The sequence below is a fragment of the Myodes glareolus genome, chromosome 14 (assembly GCF_982192425.1).
Source record: "Myodes glareolus chromosome 14, mMyoGla1.1, whole genome shotgun sequence".
Classification (NCBI taxonomy): Eukaryota; Metazoa; Chordata; class Mammalia; order Rodentia; family Cricetidae; genus Myodes; species Myodes glareolus.
Window position 1 is genome coordinate 31683364 of NC_142039.1, and position 20226 is coordinate 31703589.

A 20226-nucleotide genomic window follows, 5' to 3' on the forward strand; every position below is an offset into this window, starting at 1 on the left:
GACTTCAAAGTATCAGAGCCAGAGTATCTGTAGACCGTTCCTGAGGGTCAAGTACTATTTCAGACATGACACACATAATAGGTGGATTAGGTACCGAAGTTGTTCAGTCTAGTCATAGCCCGTATCTCCAAAATTCCCCCCTCCACTCCAACTCTAATCTGTCTTAACATATGGCACCACCCACTCATCCACCAAAACCTAGGCTTTGAGAGATAATTTTGGTGTACAAAATTGCCCACTGCTTCATCCCAACTCTTCTAGCTAAAATGTGCCATTCTTCCCAAAGTGTTTGATATATACAATACAAAGTCGCCACACAAGATTTGCGGTTACTATTCTACTTTATTATTTAAAATATATTAGATACACATTAAATATAGCATATCTAAAATATACAAAAATACTGTAAACAGCCATAACCCTCACATCCAAGAACTAAAGGAATTATTCATTATTCAGCTGTGTACTTCTCTGGCCCTTTTTACTCCTCCCCCCACAGGCTATCTATCACTAAGCTTACTTTTGGATTTTCTGTAACTTTGTAAGACTTTAAAGCATATGTAGCTACCACATATATTCTTTGGTCTCACACTTCTGAAAGCAATAAAATTAGGCATTATGCTTTAAGTAGTCACAAGACTGCCCTTATATCGGCAAGTGTGGCTGCAGTTCGCTCACCTTCACTGCACCATGTACCTGAGGGCACCTTAGGAAACCATTCTCCCATGGACAGAACTTCAGTTATCCGTTACTAACATGACTATACTGCCATGGCCAAAACTAAGACATGGTTGAATATGATGAGGAGCTCTGCCCACATTCACTTTGCAGATGTTCCCATCTGTGAGGTGTAACAATTCTCAAGCAGTGACGTGAAGCATGTGTGACTACCTACAGATGGTCTTGCAAATGTTACATACAGAAAGCAGAATCCCACACTTCTCATCACCACAAAACATCTGCTTACCAGCCTCATGAGACAGCTTTCCTATTCTTTTTTCCAAGCAGAAAATTTCTATATATTCTGGTTACTAATCCCTTATTAGTTACTTAAAAAAAAATGCCCTTCCCTCTCAAAGCAAACACCTCTTCATTTCTCCTAGTTGCACTGGGAGCTGCACTGTCCAATCAGTCCCATCACAAATATTCATTGCAACGAGTCACTGGTCTGGCTCAAGGCCTCTGGCACACCATCACTGGACCCTCACTGACACTTCTCTCAGATATCCTGCTGTTGCCCTGAGTTATGGAGATCCTGTAGTTATTGTTCTGTAGGACAAGTTCCTTAACACACTCCAGCAGGTCGTAGATGGGGTAAATGCTAGGGTAGACCAACCCAAAGCTCAGAATGTGGGTCTGAGTGGTGGCTAAGCTGTTCAGTTTGGGTCTCTAGGACTGCCCCTCGGGTGAGGTGAAGGATGAACCAGCTCGAGTGCAAGGGTCAGCTCTTCCATGATGGGCAAGGTCAGCTTTCCTGCTGCAACGTCCAACAAGGGACAGAGCCAGCTATCCCAGACAGTGAAAAGCAGACTTGGACCTGTTTGCTTTGTTTTAAATTAATTTTTTTGGGGGGGGGGAGTTTCTTTTAGGGAAGGAACACTGCAGTGGTGAGGAGTGGATATGGAGATAGAGAGGTGAGTGGGGCTGGGGTGCATGATGTGAAATTCCCAAAGCATCAATAAAGTATTATGTCATTTTTTTTTTAAAAAAAAAGGTCTTCTCGCTTAAATCATTCATTTGTTTATCTAAAGTCCTTAACTTTTGACAACAATGACTTAAGCCATTTTTACACTAAAGCTTCATGTACTATATCAGACAAGTTCCCTAAACCTTTCTTCATTTACAGAAGCATCTGACCACTTCTGGTCCTTTGCTTGTCTGCTTGTCTTCAACACGACCTCAGCTAGAATTGCTGCTGGAGTCTTGACTTCATAGCTCAATGTGAAAGAATCTGGCATCTGTATAAGCTTTCATTTCTATTCACTGGTCCTGATCTGTGCCTTCCCTGCTGCTCCATCTTTATTCTTCAGGTCCTAAAATATGAGTCAACCAGGGAAGAACCAGTACTTCTACTACCAGTTCAACACGTTTTTGAGCAAACTGTCCTAGAGAGACAGTATGGAGTGACCTTGCAACCTGGTGACTGGGCAGCACCAACCGGTCTTTACTACTGAACACACTGGAGAGCAGATGAGATGCACAGAAGCAAGGTTTGGGATATTCCACTATCAGATGCCTCATGCACTCCTTCAGCTGAGGTCGTAACCGTCCTCTTAGGGAGCAAGAATTAAGGATGGAAGAGCCTGGAGTACTGGACAGAAGAGATCATCCTCCGAAACAAAAGGCTGGGAAAGCAACTAGTAACAGAATTTAAGAATGTAAGCAGGTAGAAGAAAAAACTTTAAGAAAGAAATGGCTGAGAAACGACCATAAATATAAAAGACCAACAAAAGAATTATGTCAAGGGAGGGATATGGGTAAGAATTTGGAGCAGTCAACACTGTCTAAACCAGAGAAGATAACCCCACAGAAAGGCCTCTAGATCTAGTAAGAAGCCATCAGTGGTAAGAGATGAAAAAATACACTCTCCTTAATGTCACTGCATTAAGTGTAAGCAAAAGAAAAATAACTGGTACATGAAAGTCCAAATATTGTGAAAAGATCATGCATGAGAGAAGAAAATCAACTATGGGGAAAAAAAACTGCTACCATGTGTGTTCATTATGAATGGAAGTGAATGGCTCGAAGGAGAAATAATTACCAATAAAACTCTCCCTATTTCCAGCCACTGCTCCATAAAACTAGCCTCTACAGCAGGCAGCAGAGCAAGCAGCAAAATGGAGACAATTCCTTTTTTTTCTTTCCTTCTTCACAAACATGTATTTATTGTGTGGTATGCCACAACCTGTGTGTGGAGGTCAGGAGTCAGTCTCTTCTACCATGTGAGTCTCAGAAATCAAACTCAGGTCAGGTTTGGCAGCCTGTACATTTATGCATTAAGTCATCCTGCTGGTGCTATTTCTGTTGTTGAAGACAATCTATTCAACTCAGGACAGCCTGCTACCCATGCCAATCTTCTACCTCAACTTCCCAAATGCTGTGATAACAGGCACAGGGCAGGCACATCTGGCTACAGATAATTCTTAACTGTGAAAAAATAAACATGAAGTGTAAAATCAGTTCACGTCAGAGTCTCAGGTGCCAATGGTGAGGGAACATGCTGGGTGCATCCAATCAAGCACACAAGAGCCCAGTTTAGAATACAGCCTTTAGAGTCCAGCTTCTCTGGAATACCTAAAATAAAACTAAGCAGGATGCTTTCAAGCTACCATTTCCATTCCTTAGTAAATATCTACACACCTAAACTTGAAAAAAAGAAGAAGAGGAGGAAGACGACTACAGCATATGTGATGGGTTAGATCAATAAAGACATACTCAGGGAATCCAGCTGAAAGAATAGCAATGAGACAAAAAGACATTAGTAATTCTTCAGATGAAATGCATTAAAACATCTGGAGGTTATTCTTTCTCACAGATGAATACTCCAATGCTAAAGAATATACCTGCTATGGAAATACGTCCTGAAACTAAGTGTACAGACTAATGAGTCCCATTTACACTCTACTACAAGTTAAACACACTTTAAAGAAGACAATTCTTTTCACCTGAGTGATACAGAAAGCGTACACTACTTTGAAAATAAAATTGGAAAGATTACAGATACACAGGATCATCATTACCCAACTGTCATTTTCTTCTATTCACCTCCAATAGACCAGAATGTGTGTTTGGTGTAAATGCCTTGGGGCAACATATGAGGTGTCTAAAAGAAGATGAGTTGATAGTGTGTATAACACATAAGAGGTAGCTTCTCTTCCTCAGTCAGTATAAACTGTAAGTGGGGATCTAATGCCAGAAGGAGATTCCCATACACATTTCCCTACAGTACCTCTTCTTTTGAGCTCTTCTTCTTTTCATGAGGACCTATAGTGCTGAGACTACAGAGCTCTGCAGGACCTCCACTTAGACATCTGTGTGTAACTGAGCTGTCTCTATGCACAATCCTGTTTAAACCTCATCCAACGAGACAGAAATTAAGATCACTGTTCTCATTTTATAGATGAGCAGACAACGCTGGGAAGACTGAGCACTTGGCTTATGTCACATGGAAGTTACACAGCAAAGTTGATGTTGAAGTTTCGTTTTCAGAGCCTAATGCTCTGAACAATATTTTCAGATATAACAAAGAGCAAGACAGTATAGTATATCCAAAATATATGAATTTGGAGTCAGGTGCTGGCAAAGAACTGCATGGCTTAGCCACCCACAGATTCAGCTCTGCACAAATACCAGGGCTCAGCTGAGAACCTACTCATTCTGAGAACAGCTAGATGTTAAATAATACCCTTGGAAGTCACTTTCTTTCTCTTCCATTTTTCCACTAGTGCAAGGGACCATGAAACTACAAGCATTGAAAATGTGACTGTGCCTAGCTACACCAGAACACCAGGGCAAACAGTTCCAGTATTTCTGTCCGGCAAGCAGTGAGTATGCCTCTGCCAAAGAATTCTACAGTCAGTTAGTTGAACCTCAGAAAATATGGTCTTGCAGGAAAAAAGAGAGGAACATCTTCCTCCCTGTCCAAGTCTACTGTTGAAACACTTAGATTGAAATGTCACATTTCTCTATACATTCCCCTATTCAACTTATTTTCAGGACCTTTTTTTAATGTGAGAAAAACAATAAAAACAAACAAACAACAAAAATCAGGTACAAGTACCCTCCTAGGTCAAAGGCAAAAATGGGGAAAAGCTAGTTGATTTGCTTTGAAATGCAAAAGATGTCTTCTGCTTGCTTCAACTCTAACGACCTAACAACACCACGAGCCTTGGCACCTTGATGCACCTCATTTAAGGTGCCTGAAAAAGTACTTATGTTTTAGGACCCCAGAAGACCTGCTCTATATCATGTGCCACCAACCAGCCTTACAACAATGGCAGTGGGGGAGGCCAGCAGGCACACAGGTGCTTTTGTTGTTATTTCTAAGGCACTCTGGATTGTACTCCCTTGAGGTCAGCAAACATAAAGGTTTTAAAGGCAAAAAAAAAAAAAAAAAAAAAGAGTGGGGAAAAAAAAAGAGTGCGACAGAGAAAGAGGTCAGTCTGTATCATATCCCAGAATAGGGCCAAGCCATTTCTCCACCTCGGCCACAGGCATGTCCTTCCTCAAAGCATAATCTTCAATCTGTAAAAGACAGAAGCATCTTGTTAAACCAAAGTGCTAAATCTTTCTGGTCTGAGTTTCCATAGACTTTGGAATAAACATTAAGTACCTGGCGTATCTTGTCTTAACAGTAATCTACTGAGCTAACATATTTTCTGTCTGCCCATCTGTTTTACTCTCTAGGCAGAAAACAAGTGGCAAATGTCGGCTGCTTAGAAACTAATAGGTGTGTGTGTGTTTACCATGGATAGAGAGAGAAGGCTGGGAACAGGGTAATGGGCTCAAATCAAATTAAGACACAAACTGGGGTAAGACACAAACACACAACCACCACATCACATCACTTCGTTGTCATATAAAATGGGTCCTTTGGGTCCCTTTTAAAGACAGTTATCTAGAGAAGTCACATGCTTACCTGATCCTTGGAAACTTTGCCCACAGCAAAATATTTGGACTTTACATTGGAGAAGTAGAGGCCTGATACTGCTGAAGCAGGTGCCATCGCCAAGGATTCTGTCAAACTGATGCCTGCAGAGAAGTACAGGAAGCAATCAGTGCCCAGACAGCGTACTAACAGACTGAGTGAGCACCAAGTAAACACATGCCATCTAGGGAGACACAGTGACACAGCAAGAAGCTCCGATCATAGTGTCTAGCAAATTCTTGCCAGGTGGAAAACCAAATTCAGGACACGCATATTATACCCAGTGGGAGCAAGCCTGGAAAAGACTGCATTCCTTCTCCCCAGCTACATGTGATCAGTTGTAGAGGCTCCAATTTGTCTCTACACTGACTATTCTCAGGTAGGACTGCTAGCCCTGGCAGTAAGAGAATCCCCACAGTTCCCCCATGACTCTATAAGGTCAGCAGGTAGCAGGAATGAAGAAGACGACCACAAAAACAGGACTGTTACTCTGCACTACTCACTCTATGGACAAGAACTTGGAATCACCAACGGCTGAATACTTTCTAATCATCTCTAGCTCACTCATAGGAAACCATGTTCACACCTAGATGTTGAGACTCTGAGCCGTTTCTGCAGACCCAAATCCAATGTCACTCTCAGTTCCTTTCTGTGATATGGATTCAACTTCATCAGCTTTAATAGCTAATGATGACTGATTAATTCTACTGGGTTTGTGATTTAACATGAGTCCTCTCAACATCACAAACTATGCAGCAAGGATGGGACAATGCAGCCTCAGAACAATGACTGACTCTGCCCTGAGTCAAGCACAAAGAGGCTATTGTCTCAACAGAGCACAGGTCAACTTCTAATTTTCAACTCTGAGACTCAACCCATAGAGCAAATTTAAGAGGGGATGATGACTGCAGGGGAGCATAAATGTTACTGACAAGTAAAGGAAAGTGAGAGAGCTAAGGGAAGGCAGGGAGCTTGCCAGTTTAGAGCTAGAAACAGCCATCAGCAAGCAGCGCAGGCCTGAGCAGGCAGAAGACACGCTAACAGGACAGAAGCTGGTCACTAGCTATTGTACCAAAACCAGAAAGGCAGGAGGAAGAAAGGAGAACTAGGTCAATCCCCTTCTAGGATATGGCAAGAGTCAACAGTTTAACCTACTAAGTCTAAAATAGTTCAGGAAAAACGCAAGGCTGTACTGTGGAAGTAAATTACCAGAACAGATCCAGTGAGAAAGGATGGGATGAGGGATGATTTCATTCTAAGTTCTCCCATTTTATAAAAACTTTAACTTCATATGCATGTACTCAATGAGCAAGGACAGGAGCTCACTGTCTCCCACATACCTGTGGCCTGCTCAATGTTGGCCAGTCTCCACATGGTGAGCTTCTCAGTATGGTCAGGCTGGCTGGGGTAACCAGGAGCTGGCCGGATGCCCTCATACCGGAGTTTGCGCAAGTCTGTAACATCCAGCTGCTCACTACTGCAGTAAGCCCACAGTTCTCGGCGAACTCTCTCATGGAGCTCCTCTGCAAAGGCCTGGGAACACAGAAGAGAGAGGGGCACAATCAAGCAGAAGCAACCTGTGACCTCCACACAGAACCACTTTCCCCACCTGGTCACAGTCAGGAAAACTGCACTTTCATTAGCTGCCCTGAGACGCAATGGTGTCCTCAACAGAGTTCTGAAGTACCATATTCAGTAATCTAGAATTCTAGGACATTTTCCTGAAGTCAATGGCACCATAGTTTTACCAGAAGAGTACTGGGACCACAGAGCAGCATTCTCTATGGCCTGCTCAAAACAAAGGGGAGACAGGACTTCTCACATTTTGGCCTGCTCACCCCACATGCAGCTACAGAAGTTGCCAACATTAGGAAGGACTCTACAGCAGAAATCTGATTTTAATTCTGGGGGTTATCACAATAATCAAAAGAAGACTAATTCAGAGATAAGGTCAAGTCTCTGGAGGGCAACAACCAACTAGTCAAGCACTGGAGGTTTCTCTTTGCTAAAAGATGGCACTTGAGTGGCATTTGGGAGACACGGGACTTAAAACTACAGGTCATGTTAAAGCCAGCAGCATCTGGCTCAAGTATGCAGTGACATAAATTCTAAAGGCACGCAGGTTTTCTGACATTGTCATAAAAATTCCTACACCCACACTCTACCTCAGCACCCCGGTATCTGTCAATGCCTTACCTCTGCCAGCCGGTCCCCCAAAGCCTTCACCATGATGCTGCTGTAGTCATCGCCGTCATCCTCGTAGGCTTTACTCAGGTCTTCAACCCCAAAGCAGGCGACAGCAAACAGACCCAAGTAGTCGCGGACACCAGAATGCAGAGGAGCAATGAAGTCTGAGAGGCAGTGGTAGGGGTCTGTACTGGAAGAGTCCTTCTCAGCCTTAAACCCAAGCATTGGCAGAGAAGTCATTAGCATGGCCACGGCATCAGCATATAGTAGAGTACAAAATGACTGTCAGTTTCAGGACACAGAATGCCTGCATGCTTCATTCAGCTCTACCACAGCACTCAAAACGGTGTCTGGCATACCGTGAGTATGCAATAGATCTATGCTAAATAAACAAATAGCTACGGTTTAGTACACACTAAATCACAATAACTCAACATAGCCATGTTGGGCACAGGGGCACTGCAGTATATGACTTTTTGGTTTACACTTCTATGTCGCAGACCATCATTGAGGGACCTAAGGCAGGAAACCAATGCAGGAACCTGTGTGTAGGAACCTGGAGACAGGACTGAATTACTGTCTTTCTTGCAGAATGGGTTGGCTATCACTGGAATTCAGCCCTCCTTTCTCGCTCGCCCATGTGCTTCTCTTCTTCTGACTTTTGCCATGTTACAAGGCAGCACATGGTTCTCACCAGATGTGGCTGCCTGATCTTAGACTTAACAACCAGAACAATGAACCAAAATAAATATTTTTTTTATAAATCTCCAGTCTCAAATATTCCATTATAGCAATAGAAAACAGACATTTTTAAAAAATACATGACATGATGTAGCATATACAATTAGGAAATTAGTTGATTTGCTCATTTACATATAGACTAAACACTTATGAATACCTGTAGGCACTATGCTAGGAATCAGAACCTTAAACAATCATAGGTAGATTAAACATTACTGTTCCAGAGTGTTTTCAGTTCAGATGAGCATGTTTGAGAAGACCCTAATAAAGGTATCAGCTTTCACTGTGCATCAACAGCTAGAGTTTTAACAAACTGCTGAGGTCAAGTGCAAACAGGCCCAGTGTTGTCCACCATAGTTTGTCAGGAGACTTCTGAGAATACGCTAGTATAGTCTAAATACAGAGACTCTGTCCAGGGTCCAGAAATCATAGTTGGAAAAATGCCTGCCCAGAATGCACAAAACTCATGTTTGATCCCCAGTACCACATAAGCCAGGTACAATCTGACAGGTTTGTAATTTCAGCATGCACTGAGATTAAATATTTAGGTTCCTTGATGACACATCAAGTTAGAGGCCAGCCTGGGACACATGAAACCCTGTTGCAAAACTACATACACACACACACACACACACACACACACACACACACACACACACACCCCTATTTTTCTCTTTCTGTTTCCCCAACACAGGTGTCCATCTTCCAGTGTTGTACTCTCAGCTGGTAACTGATCCTTCCCTGGTATGAAACTATCAAAGTCTTATACATATCATGGTCAATAAAACGTTAATAACTTATAACTAATACTTCCTAAGTACTTAACACTTTGTTGCTCTTTCTAGGGTGCTAATTTAGCTCTCAGCAATCCAGTGAAGAAAGTGATCCTCAAGCTCCATTTCACAGGAAAGAAATCTGAGACATAAAATTTGACCCCACAGGCTCAGTCAGTGATATGGCTGATCCAGGAGATGACAACAAATGCTCCTAGAGACATGGTACTGCTCTAAACGGATCAATTAATCAAAGAGCAGTCATCCTGAATCTTCTAAGTTATTTGCTAGTCATGAGAGCAAGTATAGTCTGACCCTGGGAAGAAAATAAGCCAGTGGCTGAAGGTCAGAAGGCATAAGTGTTCCAGAGCTCAAAAAGAGGTGAATGAAGGGTCAGTCATTTTCTAGTGGTACTCTACTGTTCTTTGATTTAAAAAAGAAAAGAAAAAAAGCAAGAGAGGGACACAAAGCTACTCTGCAGTAGGACAAGTCACTGGTCCCACTGTGCCTCAGAAAGGATGACAATCAAATATCCTCTGAACAAAAGACTCCGAGGGTAATGAGGTGCTCAGTGACAGTTTCTCAGTGCCCTGCAGATCATCTCCTAATAAATGTATCACAGGTATCCACGGTCCGGCTCTGCTCTCTAGGAGCTACTGAAAGAGTAAACTAAGAATAATGGTGGGAAATGCCCTTATATCACAACACAACAGTATTTAGTTGACTGTGAAGTGAAGTCAGCAGAGGAAAACCAAGGACTGGAGGACGAAAGAAAGAGCCCAGCAGAGGTGTCTGGCCTTATACCAGTCAAAGATGAGCTCATGATTCCCCAGCGAGGAAGGGCCAGAGCTCAGCACTGGAACTCCCTGCTCTGTATCCTGTGGTGTCTAGGCCTGAGCACACAGAGTAAGGCTGAAATTGTTCTCACATAACCCCTTATGGTATCAAGGCTCAAATTTAAGAATCCCATCCATAGTTACTATTAAAACCCTGTCATTATGACTTGTATTATGATAAAGGCAACCCTACCAATTTTTAATCACTAAAAATATGAGTAAAACCAAAGAAAGTAACTTACTGCTAATTATTAAATTCTAGCTCCAAATCTTCATTGAGACAGTTGTGTCTATAGCAGCTAAAGTCTTTGCATGGTTCCTGCCATTTTTAAAGGTGAGGCAAAGACGAAATACAGACGGTGTACACTGGGAACTGCTACAAGGAGAAAATAGCTGGGCTGTACTCAAGGGGGCTTGCGCTTGCCTCTCTGCACACAAAGCTCAGCGCCAGCTCTCTCTGCCCATTTTTTTTCTCCTCTGAGAAACAGTTAACTACGGTTATCTTAGTCCCTCTTCAGCACCTGGCAGGGTGGACATTCTGGGGTATTTGTAACCAACAGATTTCCCTTTGAGACAATAAGCCACATAACAGTCTCTAATAGAATACTCAAACGAAAAGCAATTGTTAGGGAAAGTAAAATGCCCCTTGTTTCATGAGATACGGGGTTGAAAGACTGAAAACACAAGTGTATGATAGCTAGGCTAGCAGCACTGTTCCGTATCTATCTGTAGTCATTACAATGAACCCCTACAGGACCTCATGGACACCCATGTTGGTGCCTTCTCTCCATCCTCACAAATGCTTAGGACTCAGGCCTATGGAGGGCTGTCTGGGATGAAATGGTACAGATAAAAGGCTCAGATTTCTTATTTAATTCTCACTTACTACACTTAGTATAGTAGCTAAGCCTGAGAGTCAAAGCAGTGCACTCATCGTTCATACACATTTCATACCTGCTGCCTCAGCCCATAGAAGGTGGCTATGGGCTCCGAAGTCTGGGGCACCACACCCTCTGCATACAAGTGGATGTCATCCTGGACACTCTGTGCTGGCCAGAATCCAACCACACCCCTGGCCTGGAGTTTCTTTTGACTTATCAGTATGTTCAGCATATTCTGAGCATCATCATATACCTTTCTGGCTTCTTTGCCTATTAAAAAATACAAGAATTTATTTAAAGATGCCAACAGTAACCACCAAGCAACCATTCTTTTTTAAACACTGCTGCTTCTCCCTTCTCTACCCTCTTCTGCATTCTCACAAAGACTCTCAAGTTTGCCAAGGGCACAGTCTGGAGCAGAGTACACAGTGGCTAGTGGACCCAAGAAATGAATCCCCACAGTGTGCCTCCTCTAGGTCAATCTGTTTATATTTTCCCATTTAGTAGAATCCAGAGAATGAAATCAATGGCATCCAAAACAGTCTTGTCAGAAAGAGGACATGAACGGCATTCCAATATAACCCCATTATATATTTTCACAGTAATATATGGGGAGGAAACAGGGTGAGCTGGGACGCATGGCCCAGATTCTCTTAAATGGCATTGGTACTATATCTGAATAACTTCAGCACTTGCATGGTAGGCACCAGACCTGTTCTGGGACACCTTCCGTCAGTTCCCATTAGCTCTCAGGGGGCAACACTGTGCTGCCCTACCTGTATGAAGGGCAGTTCCATAGTCCTTCATGACTAGCTGTGGTGGCACAAGAACAGTACAGAAAGAAGTCCCTTACCTAATCCTCCTGGATACCAGTAAGTACTTGCGTCTCAGCATCCTAACATGCCCGGGACCTCCAAAAGCTGATGGGTATCTGGATTCCCTGGCTCTCTCCAGCCCGGTCCTCACTGTTTACCAGTACTCCTTCTCCCATGTCTCTAGGTGTTGGGTGGGGGTGAAGCTACCCAAGACAAGTGAGGGGAGCAATTCAGTGATTAAGTCACTTCTCTACTCTATCATGCCAAGTCTCCTTCCTTCCCTGAATGTTCTGGGTACAACATGATATGCAGTTCCCCATATAGCACCCATGGCCAAGGCTTCATTCTCCCTGGTTTGACATGTTCCTTTTTATTTCTGCTTCCTATCTATCCCTAGGTTCAGTCTCAGCAATTCCCATGGAATCTTCTATAACAGTACCACCACCTCCAGGAAGCCCACTCTAATCTGCTGAAGCTCTAGCCCCACTGATGTGAGTGGGATTCCAGGCTGAGCCCACAGCAAGAGCCCAGCAAAAACCCAGCACTGTCAGCCGTGCCGGTGAGCCAGTACTCAGTCACAGGATTCTCGCCTTTTTGTCTGCCTGTGCCAAGCAGACACCAGTGTGTAGTGATGTCAGGGAGTCCACTTGAAGACTGAGTGAATAAAAGGCCACATTTACCTGACGTAATAAGGGCAAGCAAACAATTAAATGTTCCTGTGAAGGCTGAGTGGGGGAGCAATATAGCAGCGGCTATATCCTGTGTAAACTAAACACTTAGTGCGTCCTCTCAGACCACCTTGAGAGTCACATACCACACCCTGAAGGCCAAGCAGGAAGGACTTACTAACCTACTGTTTTGTCGTTAAATATCTTGGGGAAGCCTCTATTCGGGTACTTGCCCCGGAGCTGCCAGACATCAAAGAAAGGCTTCCAGTCAATGTAGTCCACCAGCGTTTGCAGGTTGTAGTCTTCAAAGACCTGGGTCCCAAGAAATGTGGGCTTCACTAGAGCAAAGAGGCACAGCTGTCAATGCCACACCAGCTGAGAGAGCACTCACAAGGATATACACTGAAGTGTCCTTCCCTGCTCCTCACTGTGCAGCTTACTCCCACGCCTGTCTCCTTCCTGTCGCCCCATAGGAGTTCTTACCAAGAGCAGAACTTTAAATTATCATGGAGAAGGAACTTCCCCATGCAGCTGACTGACTACCCCTTGCTGGAAATTCTTCCTTCAACCCTTTCATCCCCACCATGTCTAAGAAAAAAAGGAAGCCTTTTGTTCACTTCCATGCATCGGATGATGGCAGTGTTAAGAAATTATTGCAGAAGGGCATGTGCAGCACACTTCTTATATGAAGTGTACAAACATGTGTGTGTGTGCGCACACACACACACACACACACACACACAGTGTGAGGGCATATAGAGAAATGAAATCCCAAACTCCAAACTGTGGCTATTTCTACAAGGAGAGGGACAAATACGGGACTGCCACTATGGATGAATATCTGATCTTTTAAAAGATTAAGTTTTTTTCTTAGATTGAGTAATAAAAATACACAGGTGTTCAAAAATTGTTCTCTGCATCTCAAGTCTGAAACATATGATAACATATATAATTCTAGGGACTCTATAGGCAGACTGCACTTCAGACATTTCAGGACCAATGACACATGGACACCAAGGACACAATGCCACATGGATACTGGGCCAGAGGCCAAGGGGCCAGTACTACTGCCAACTCTGAGTGACCATGCTTCCCTGTGATTAGGGATCTGAGGACGCGCTGTTCCACTGTTAGTAGCTGCCCTAAAGAACATGGGCCTCTCAGGAAGAAAGGGCGGAGCAGAGGAGCTCTTAACTAAGCTGGACTCTCTGCCTTCCTGCACCACATTGGCTCTGCCCCATCTGCTTTGTCATCTTCCTACCGTTCTTAGGGCTGCTCCTGCTTTGTAACCACTATTGTGTGGGTTTGCCTGTCAATAAAGTCTGCATGGAGACTTAAGAGAGACCACTGACACTGACACCAAAGAGGTCTCTCGCTAGGAGGCAGACAGTGACCTGCAGCTGTGGAGTTGGGGCTGATGGTGGGGCTGCTCTTGACCAAGTTTCATGCTAAAGTTCCAAGGATGTTTCAAGCTCTACTTCCCTAGGTCCAGAAAGAAGGCCCTGATTTCTTAGTGGCTTCACTTCATACAGCTCCCTGAAGACAGCTGAGCTAGTCTTAAAATTCAAAAGCCATACCTTGGGACCCCATATCCCTTAGACAGCAGGGCAGAGCCTAGCAATGTCATCATATGTGGGTTAAATTGGCAATCCAGGAAGTATCTCCACCACTACCAGGCATCGTGGGCCTTCTCAGGGTCATTTCTAGCAAATTATTTGGTGTATGACTTGTCCTGGTGCCTCTAGACCAATTTCAGAGTAAAAGATAAACAGTGAAAACCACAGCATGCGCTTTGCTGTAGTGGTTTCTATTTCTTCAAAGGTTTTCACATTAGTATCTTATTTTACCTTTCAATATTTCCATAAAGTAATCCCCCTTTAGACATCAGCACCTGTCAAATGTAGGAGACAGACACTCAAGGTCACACAGTGACTCAGAGCCAGGAGTCAAGCAGGGATGAACACTCGGGCCTTCCAGCTCCCAATTTGGCACTCTTTCCACTAAACCACACTGAACCCAGCAGGAATGAAATTAGAACTGAGCGCACCTACATTTCCAATTTAATCCTCTCAGCCCTGCTGAGCATGTGTAGAACACAGATGTCATAAGCACTGAAAGCTGGTTTCAGACATTACCTGGAAAATTTGGATTCTGTTAACAGAACCCCCCTTCACCCTGTCTCAGTTCTGCATTTGTACCTCGTGTCTCTCTGAGCCTGTCAAAATATCTTACGCATATTATTCCCTTGTGAGTACCTCTGTGAGGTAAGAAAGGTAGCTAGAAACAAAACGGGAAGAAACAACATAAGAGAAATGAAAAGGAAAGCATCCAGAAACAGAAAAAGGATCCAGCTTTGCTGCAGTTTTCAAGACCTGTGAGTGCAGTTATTTTATATTTCAGACCTTCCAAGGGAATCCTTTGGCCTGCATGAACTCAGGTCAGCCGAGAAGCAGCACAACACAGAGAAGCACTGACGCTACAGCAGACAAAGCTAATGGTAGAAGCTTGACAACCATTCAAGTTATTGTCTGAAATTAGAGTTTCTTCAATTAAAATGGAGACAATAAACATGCTTGTTTGAGAGTCATCCAAAGGACCCAGTAAGCCATGGTGACTCCACCTCACCACAGTTTGTGGCACTCAGCAGGTCTTCCTATCTACTTTCTTTTCAGTTAGGGTGACTCATTCCTACACACGAGTGAGAACTGCTCACATGCCGGTTCATTTGTTGCTGAGCAACTGCAAACATTCCTGGAAATTGTCAGTTATAACACTTAGCTGTCTCCAGCAACAGCCACAGACCTGGGTGGGGTTCAGACAGCCAATCGATGTGGAAGCCATTCTTTCTGGCTTGAGTTAGGGATAAGTATTTTCTCTCCTGTTGAAGAAAATAGTAATTTAGTCAGAACCTCTTAGCTTTTCTATCTCTACAATGAAAACATTGCCAAAAAAGTTTTGCAAACAAAACAAACAAGTGAATAAAATCAAATGCTTCTAAAGGATAATCCTTATTCTTTCCCAACCAACATGGCTTCATGCTGCCACCAGAATAGGATAGTAAAGAGTGCCCCATGTTCACTGTGGTTCTAAGACTGACCCTGTAGCCTTCATCACCTTTTTCAGGACACATGAACTTGGAGTTAACTGCCCTGAGCACCAGAGCAGGGTAGACCCAAGGAACTGTCAACTATAGGCAAACAGAAGAATGGAAGAGGCCATCAGCAGAACCTATGGCTCTCAAGCACCTGAGAAGCACATCAATTGTTTATTCCCTCATTCACATTCCTAGCAACTCTCTTAATGCCCCACACAAAGATGGAAGGCCGACAAACATGAAAACTATCCTATAGAGTTCCTGAAGCCTAGAGGGGACCGTTCCAGGAACATGATTATGAACAGCAGGCAAGGTCAGGCTAATAACCAGGAGAAGCTAAAGAATTTTCTTCCATTTTTCCCTCAAGAGTGAATCTGAGAATACCACTTTGGAATGGTTTAGCTCATATTTTTAGGATGTCATGAGCTCCTGTTTTACTCTTTCTCATAGCCCTAGTGCCTGGCATACAGCCTGATATCTAACGAGGATCCAGAATGTTTGGATCAGTACAGTTTAAAAAAAAATCCTAAGTGTTTTGAGACATAGTCTTGCTAAGTAGCCCAGGCTGGATTTAAACTTATGATCTTTTTACCCCCATCTAAGTGTTGGGACTATAGGCATGCAGGTCCATACCCTACTTACAATTCATTATAGCATTTTAAAAATCAGGATACCAAAGAACTCAGATTTACACTAGGAAATAGGTCTCTCTCAAAATAGTCAGTAAAACCCATGAAAAATCATGGATTACTCTGATCTGAAACAAGCCAAGACCTGCTTTTAATCACTTACCTTGAGAGACTCATAATGATCCTGTCTAATATCTTCATACTCTTCCTGTATTTCTTCAATGTAGTCATCTTTCAGATTTTCATCTAACAGCTGAGAACACTGAAATGCAAGATAAAGTTCAACAACCATAAGGCACTAAAGGACGATAAACTCCACTGAGGCTGGTGAGATGGCTCAGAAGATGAAGATGCTTGCTGCCAGTCTAACAGCCTGACTCTAATCCCTAGGGTCATGGTAGAAGAAGAGAACCAATTCCCACAGTTGTCTCTGACCTCCAGACACAGACTGTGGCTCCAGCACCACCACCACCCCACAATAACACCTTACGATACACTCAACTCGGTGTAATACAGTAATACTGGTTACTGGATACATTCCACATAAATAAATACACAGATGTAAAATGTTTCCTTTCAGAAGACAACATAGAAACCGAGATCAGTGTCATCCAGTCTGCATGATGTTGCTAGAGCCAGATCACCAGGCCCTTGAGTAGATTTCTTCCCCAACAGAAATCCCTGGAGTTGTTAAACTATGCTTTCATTGAAAATATGAATGGGATCGTGGACGGAAGGGGGCTGCTTAGCTCTTTTCTATCTTACACTGAGTTTCTAAACAAGTAATTTGGAAACTGAAGGACCCTGTGGTCTCTCAGATTTCCCCCAGCTGTTGTAGCCTATTATTCAGCAAACACATGAGAATGACAATCAGGATTCACTAGAGGACACGGAGAGGGAAAGACTGAGGAACTACCTATTACTCTGGGTTTTGAATATCTGGTGACTGCTTTCTAATTGAGTCAGTTGGCCCTATTAAGCATTTTTTACATCTGGAACAAGGTCATTTTAAAAATCCTACATTCCATTTAATTCTAGCACTAGTCAAAGAAATTTACTCATATTTGTAAATTAAAGGCAACTATCAATCTGGTGAGGTATCCAAGTGCAAGGCATCTTGGTGCCATCCTTCAGTTCTTGCTCAGTTCTGCCAGCATTCCTGAAAGCACAATACATGCTAATAGGGCTTACCCCCAGCAAGGCAGCACTGCAGTGGCATGCCATGGACTTTCCGACGTCATTTCACCTGCTCTGCGCTTTCACATTTATTCAGTAGAACTTGCTAAAACAAAGTGGACCTTGGGTGATACCTTAGCTCTTAACGCTTTCTTTTTTCCCTCTTTACAACTCATTGAGAATAAAAGGAAGGTCCCACACTCACCACCACCACACTCTTGGATGCATCTAGGACATGGATTACAGGCGCGCTGTACCGTGGAGCTATTTTAACTGCTGTGTGGGTTCTGAAATAAGGGTCAAGAAGAAAAGTCCATCAGTGCTGAGAGCTCCTTGCTCAGACAACTCGTATTAGAATCATTACAGATAATGTTTCTACAGTATTTCCAAGAGAAAGGCTTCAAGGTACTTACTTACAAATACTGAACTTCAAATTTCCCTTATCAACCAAGAATGACTTTTCCCCACCCTGAGACAGGAAAACAAGGTGAAATGACATGAACTGATAGGCCCTGGCTCCAAGGGAGTCTGACAAAATGAGAAAGCTTTGTTCTTAGCTATCTGCCAACAAGGAATGAGTTCCAGTTCAGGCACTCAGCACAGCCTGCTAGAGCCGAGGGAGGAACCAGTCCCTGGCAGCCACACCCTACTGTAGTCAAGGTCAACTTCCTCCCTCCAAAGGAGCTGGGAGAAGAGCCAGCACCCCAGGGAAGCAGGAAGCAGGCAGAAGACACAGCCACAGATCTGACCCCTGCTTCCTCTTTGAGAAGCCATCTACCTCTGGCCTCAACACCACCTTATACTTGTAAAAAGAAATCCCAGACCTGAAATGCAACAGAAAACAAAACAGAAAGAGACCAGGGATACAGCTGAGTGGTATAACTCCTGCTACAGTTCATTCAGAAAGCCCTAGGTTCAATCAACCCCTAACATCACAAAACTGAATCAACTAATTAAAACAAAGCAAGAATTAACTATTTCATACAAAGATTTGCTCAGCCTCAAGTTTCTATTGTCAAACTTTAACTTTAAAGGAAGAATCTTCAATTCTTTTTTTTTTAATTTTTAAAAAATGTGGAATGCCTCACGAATTTGCATGTCATCCTTGCACAGGGGCCATGTTAATGTATCGTTCCAATTTTAGTAGATGTGCTGCCGAAGTGAGCACAGAATCTTCAATTCTTAAATATCACATTTGACATGTCAGTAAGCAGCTCCCTTTCATGGCTTCTACACCAGCTCCTGCCCTATTTGAGTTCCTGTGCTGACTTCTTTTGGTGATGAGCAACAATGTGGAAGTATAGCTGAATAAGCCCTTTCCTCCCCAGCTTGCTTTTTGGTCATGATGTTTCACCACAGCAATAGAAATCCTAACTAAAACAATAACAATTGATTATACATTAAATTTAACAACTGACGGTATACCCAGTCAAGTTCTGCCCATAACAAGCCAGATTTCCATAAGTTCCCATATGTGATACCACATTGATCCTTCTGCAGCTAGAATAACAGTTGGTTTTTCTCTTTTACAAATACAGGTTTAAAAGGGACACTCCAAGTATATTCTCGCCCCCCATCTCTGACCCCTAACTTTCAGCCTTTCTAAACACCCTCAAATGTCTAGGAACACAAGTCTGGTTCACATTGCCACTGGAAAAGTCACAGCTTATATCCTCAGAAATTTGTCTCATAAAACCATACAAGTCCTGAGCTGTCATCTGGCAAAGGGAAGAATTAGGCACCTCTGAACCCTCAATCATCAGAAAAGAAGCAACCAATGGACTGAGGAGGGCTTTTTCCTTTGGTAGCTCTTATAAGAAAATGGACCATGTAGTCAACTTTAAATCATCACAAGTAATAAATTCCTGATCTTAACGAATATAAAATATTTTAATTATGAATCCAGCATCCCAGGTGCCATAACTCCTAATGTAGAGATTTAATATGTTACATAATCACAACTTTCAAGTCTCTATTTTGGCAACAGTCCATAGATCCTCTTGCCACTCTCGACACTAGGCCAAAGACCAGGTCAAGTTCATAAAGCCCAAGTTATCTACCAGGCCTGGTGGTCCAGACCTATAATCAGAGCTACTTAGAAACTGAGACAAGACACTGCAAATTCCAGACAAGCCTGGGCTAGCATGAGTTCAAGACTAGGTTTAGTGTGAACCTGTCTCAAAAGTAAAAAGTAAAAGATTTTAAGTAAAATGGGGGCTGGTCAGTGATAAAGGTCTTACCTAGTATGTACAAGTACTAGGTACAAATCCCAGTACAGAAAGAAAACAAACACACACACAAATAAATCCTCTTATCAGTGATCAGTCAGATCTCTTAAAAATAATTCTGCCACTTGGCTAATAAGTCAGTCAGTGGGAAACAAATCCAATTTTCTAGTCAAATTATTTCAATAAAAAGTAATTAATGAATAACGATGTAAACATTTTGCTACTTGTGAAAACTCTCCGTTCACATTAAGTAATATGACGGTTAATTCTATGTGTGAGATTGGGTGTGCCACACAACTCAGTTTTTGGTCATACTGCATGCAGTCCAAATGTTGCTATGAGGATATTTTTTAGAAGCAATAAATATTTAAACCTGTAAACTCAGTAGATTATTCTTCATAATGTGGGCTAACCTCATTAATCAGCTAAAAACCTTCAGAAAAACATTAAGCAGTCTCATTAACCCCCTGCTTTTTGTACAAAGAACTTCTGCCTGAAGACTGCCCTGAGTCTCCAGACTACACATTCCAGATCTTCTAGCCACAGTCTCA

At 42.9% G+C, this 20226-nt stretch overlaps 1 protein-coding gene and 1 pseudogene across 1 annotated transcript in view; both read right to left on the minus strand.

Annotated features, from left to right (window-relative positions):
• Positions 1–322: 322 nt before the first annotated feature.
• The window catches only part of Mtr (5-methyltetrahydrofolate-homocysteine methyltransferase), an 86135-nt gene continuing 66231 nt past the window's right edge, over positions 323–20226 (minus strand). Inside the window, exons 25-33 of the mRNA XM_048460723.3 lie at positions 17653–17734; positions 16435–16533; positions 15351–15426; positions 12731–12886; positions 11139–11335; positions 7844–8044; positions 6988–7180; positions 5639–5751; positions 323–5244 (exon numbers count right to left, since the gene is read on the minus strand). Of these exons, the coding sequence (XP_048316680.3) occupies positions 5158–5244; positions 5639–5751; positions 6988–7180; positions 7844–8044; positions 11139–11335; positions 12731–12886; positions 15351–15426; positions 16435–16533; positions 17653–17734 (1204 nt within the window). The 3' untranslated portion in view covers positions 323–5157. The remainder of the gene's footprint in view (positions 5245–5638; positions 5752–6987; positions 7181–7843; positions 8045–11138; positions 11336–12730; positions 12887–15350; positions 15427–16434; positions 16534–17652; positions 17735–20226) is intronic.
• LOC125417700 (U6 spliceosomal RNA) lies at positions 18516–18615 on the minus strand (annotated as a pseudogene).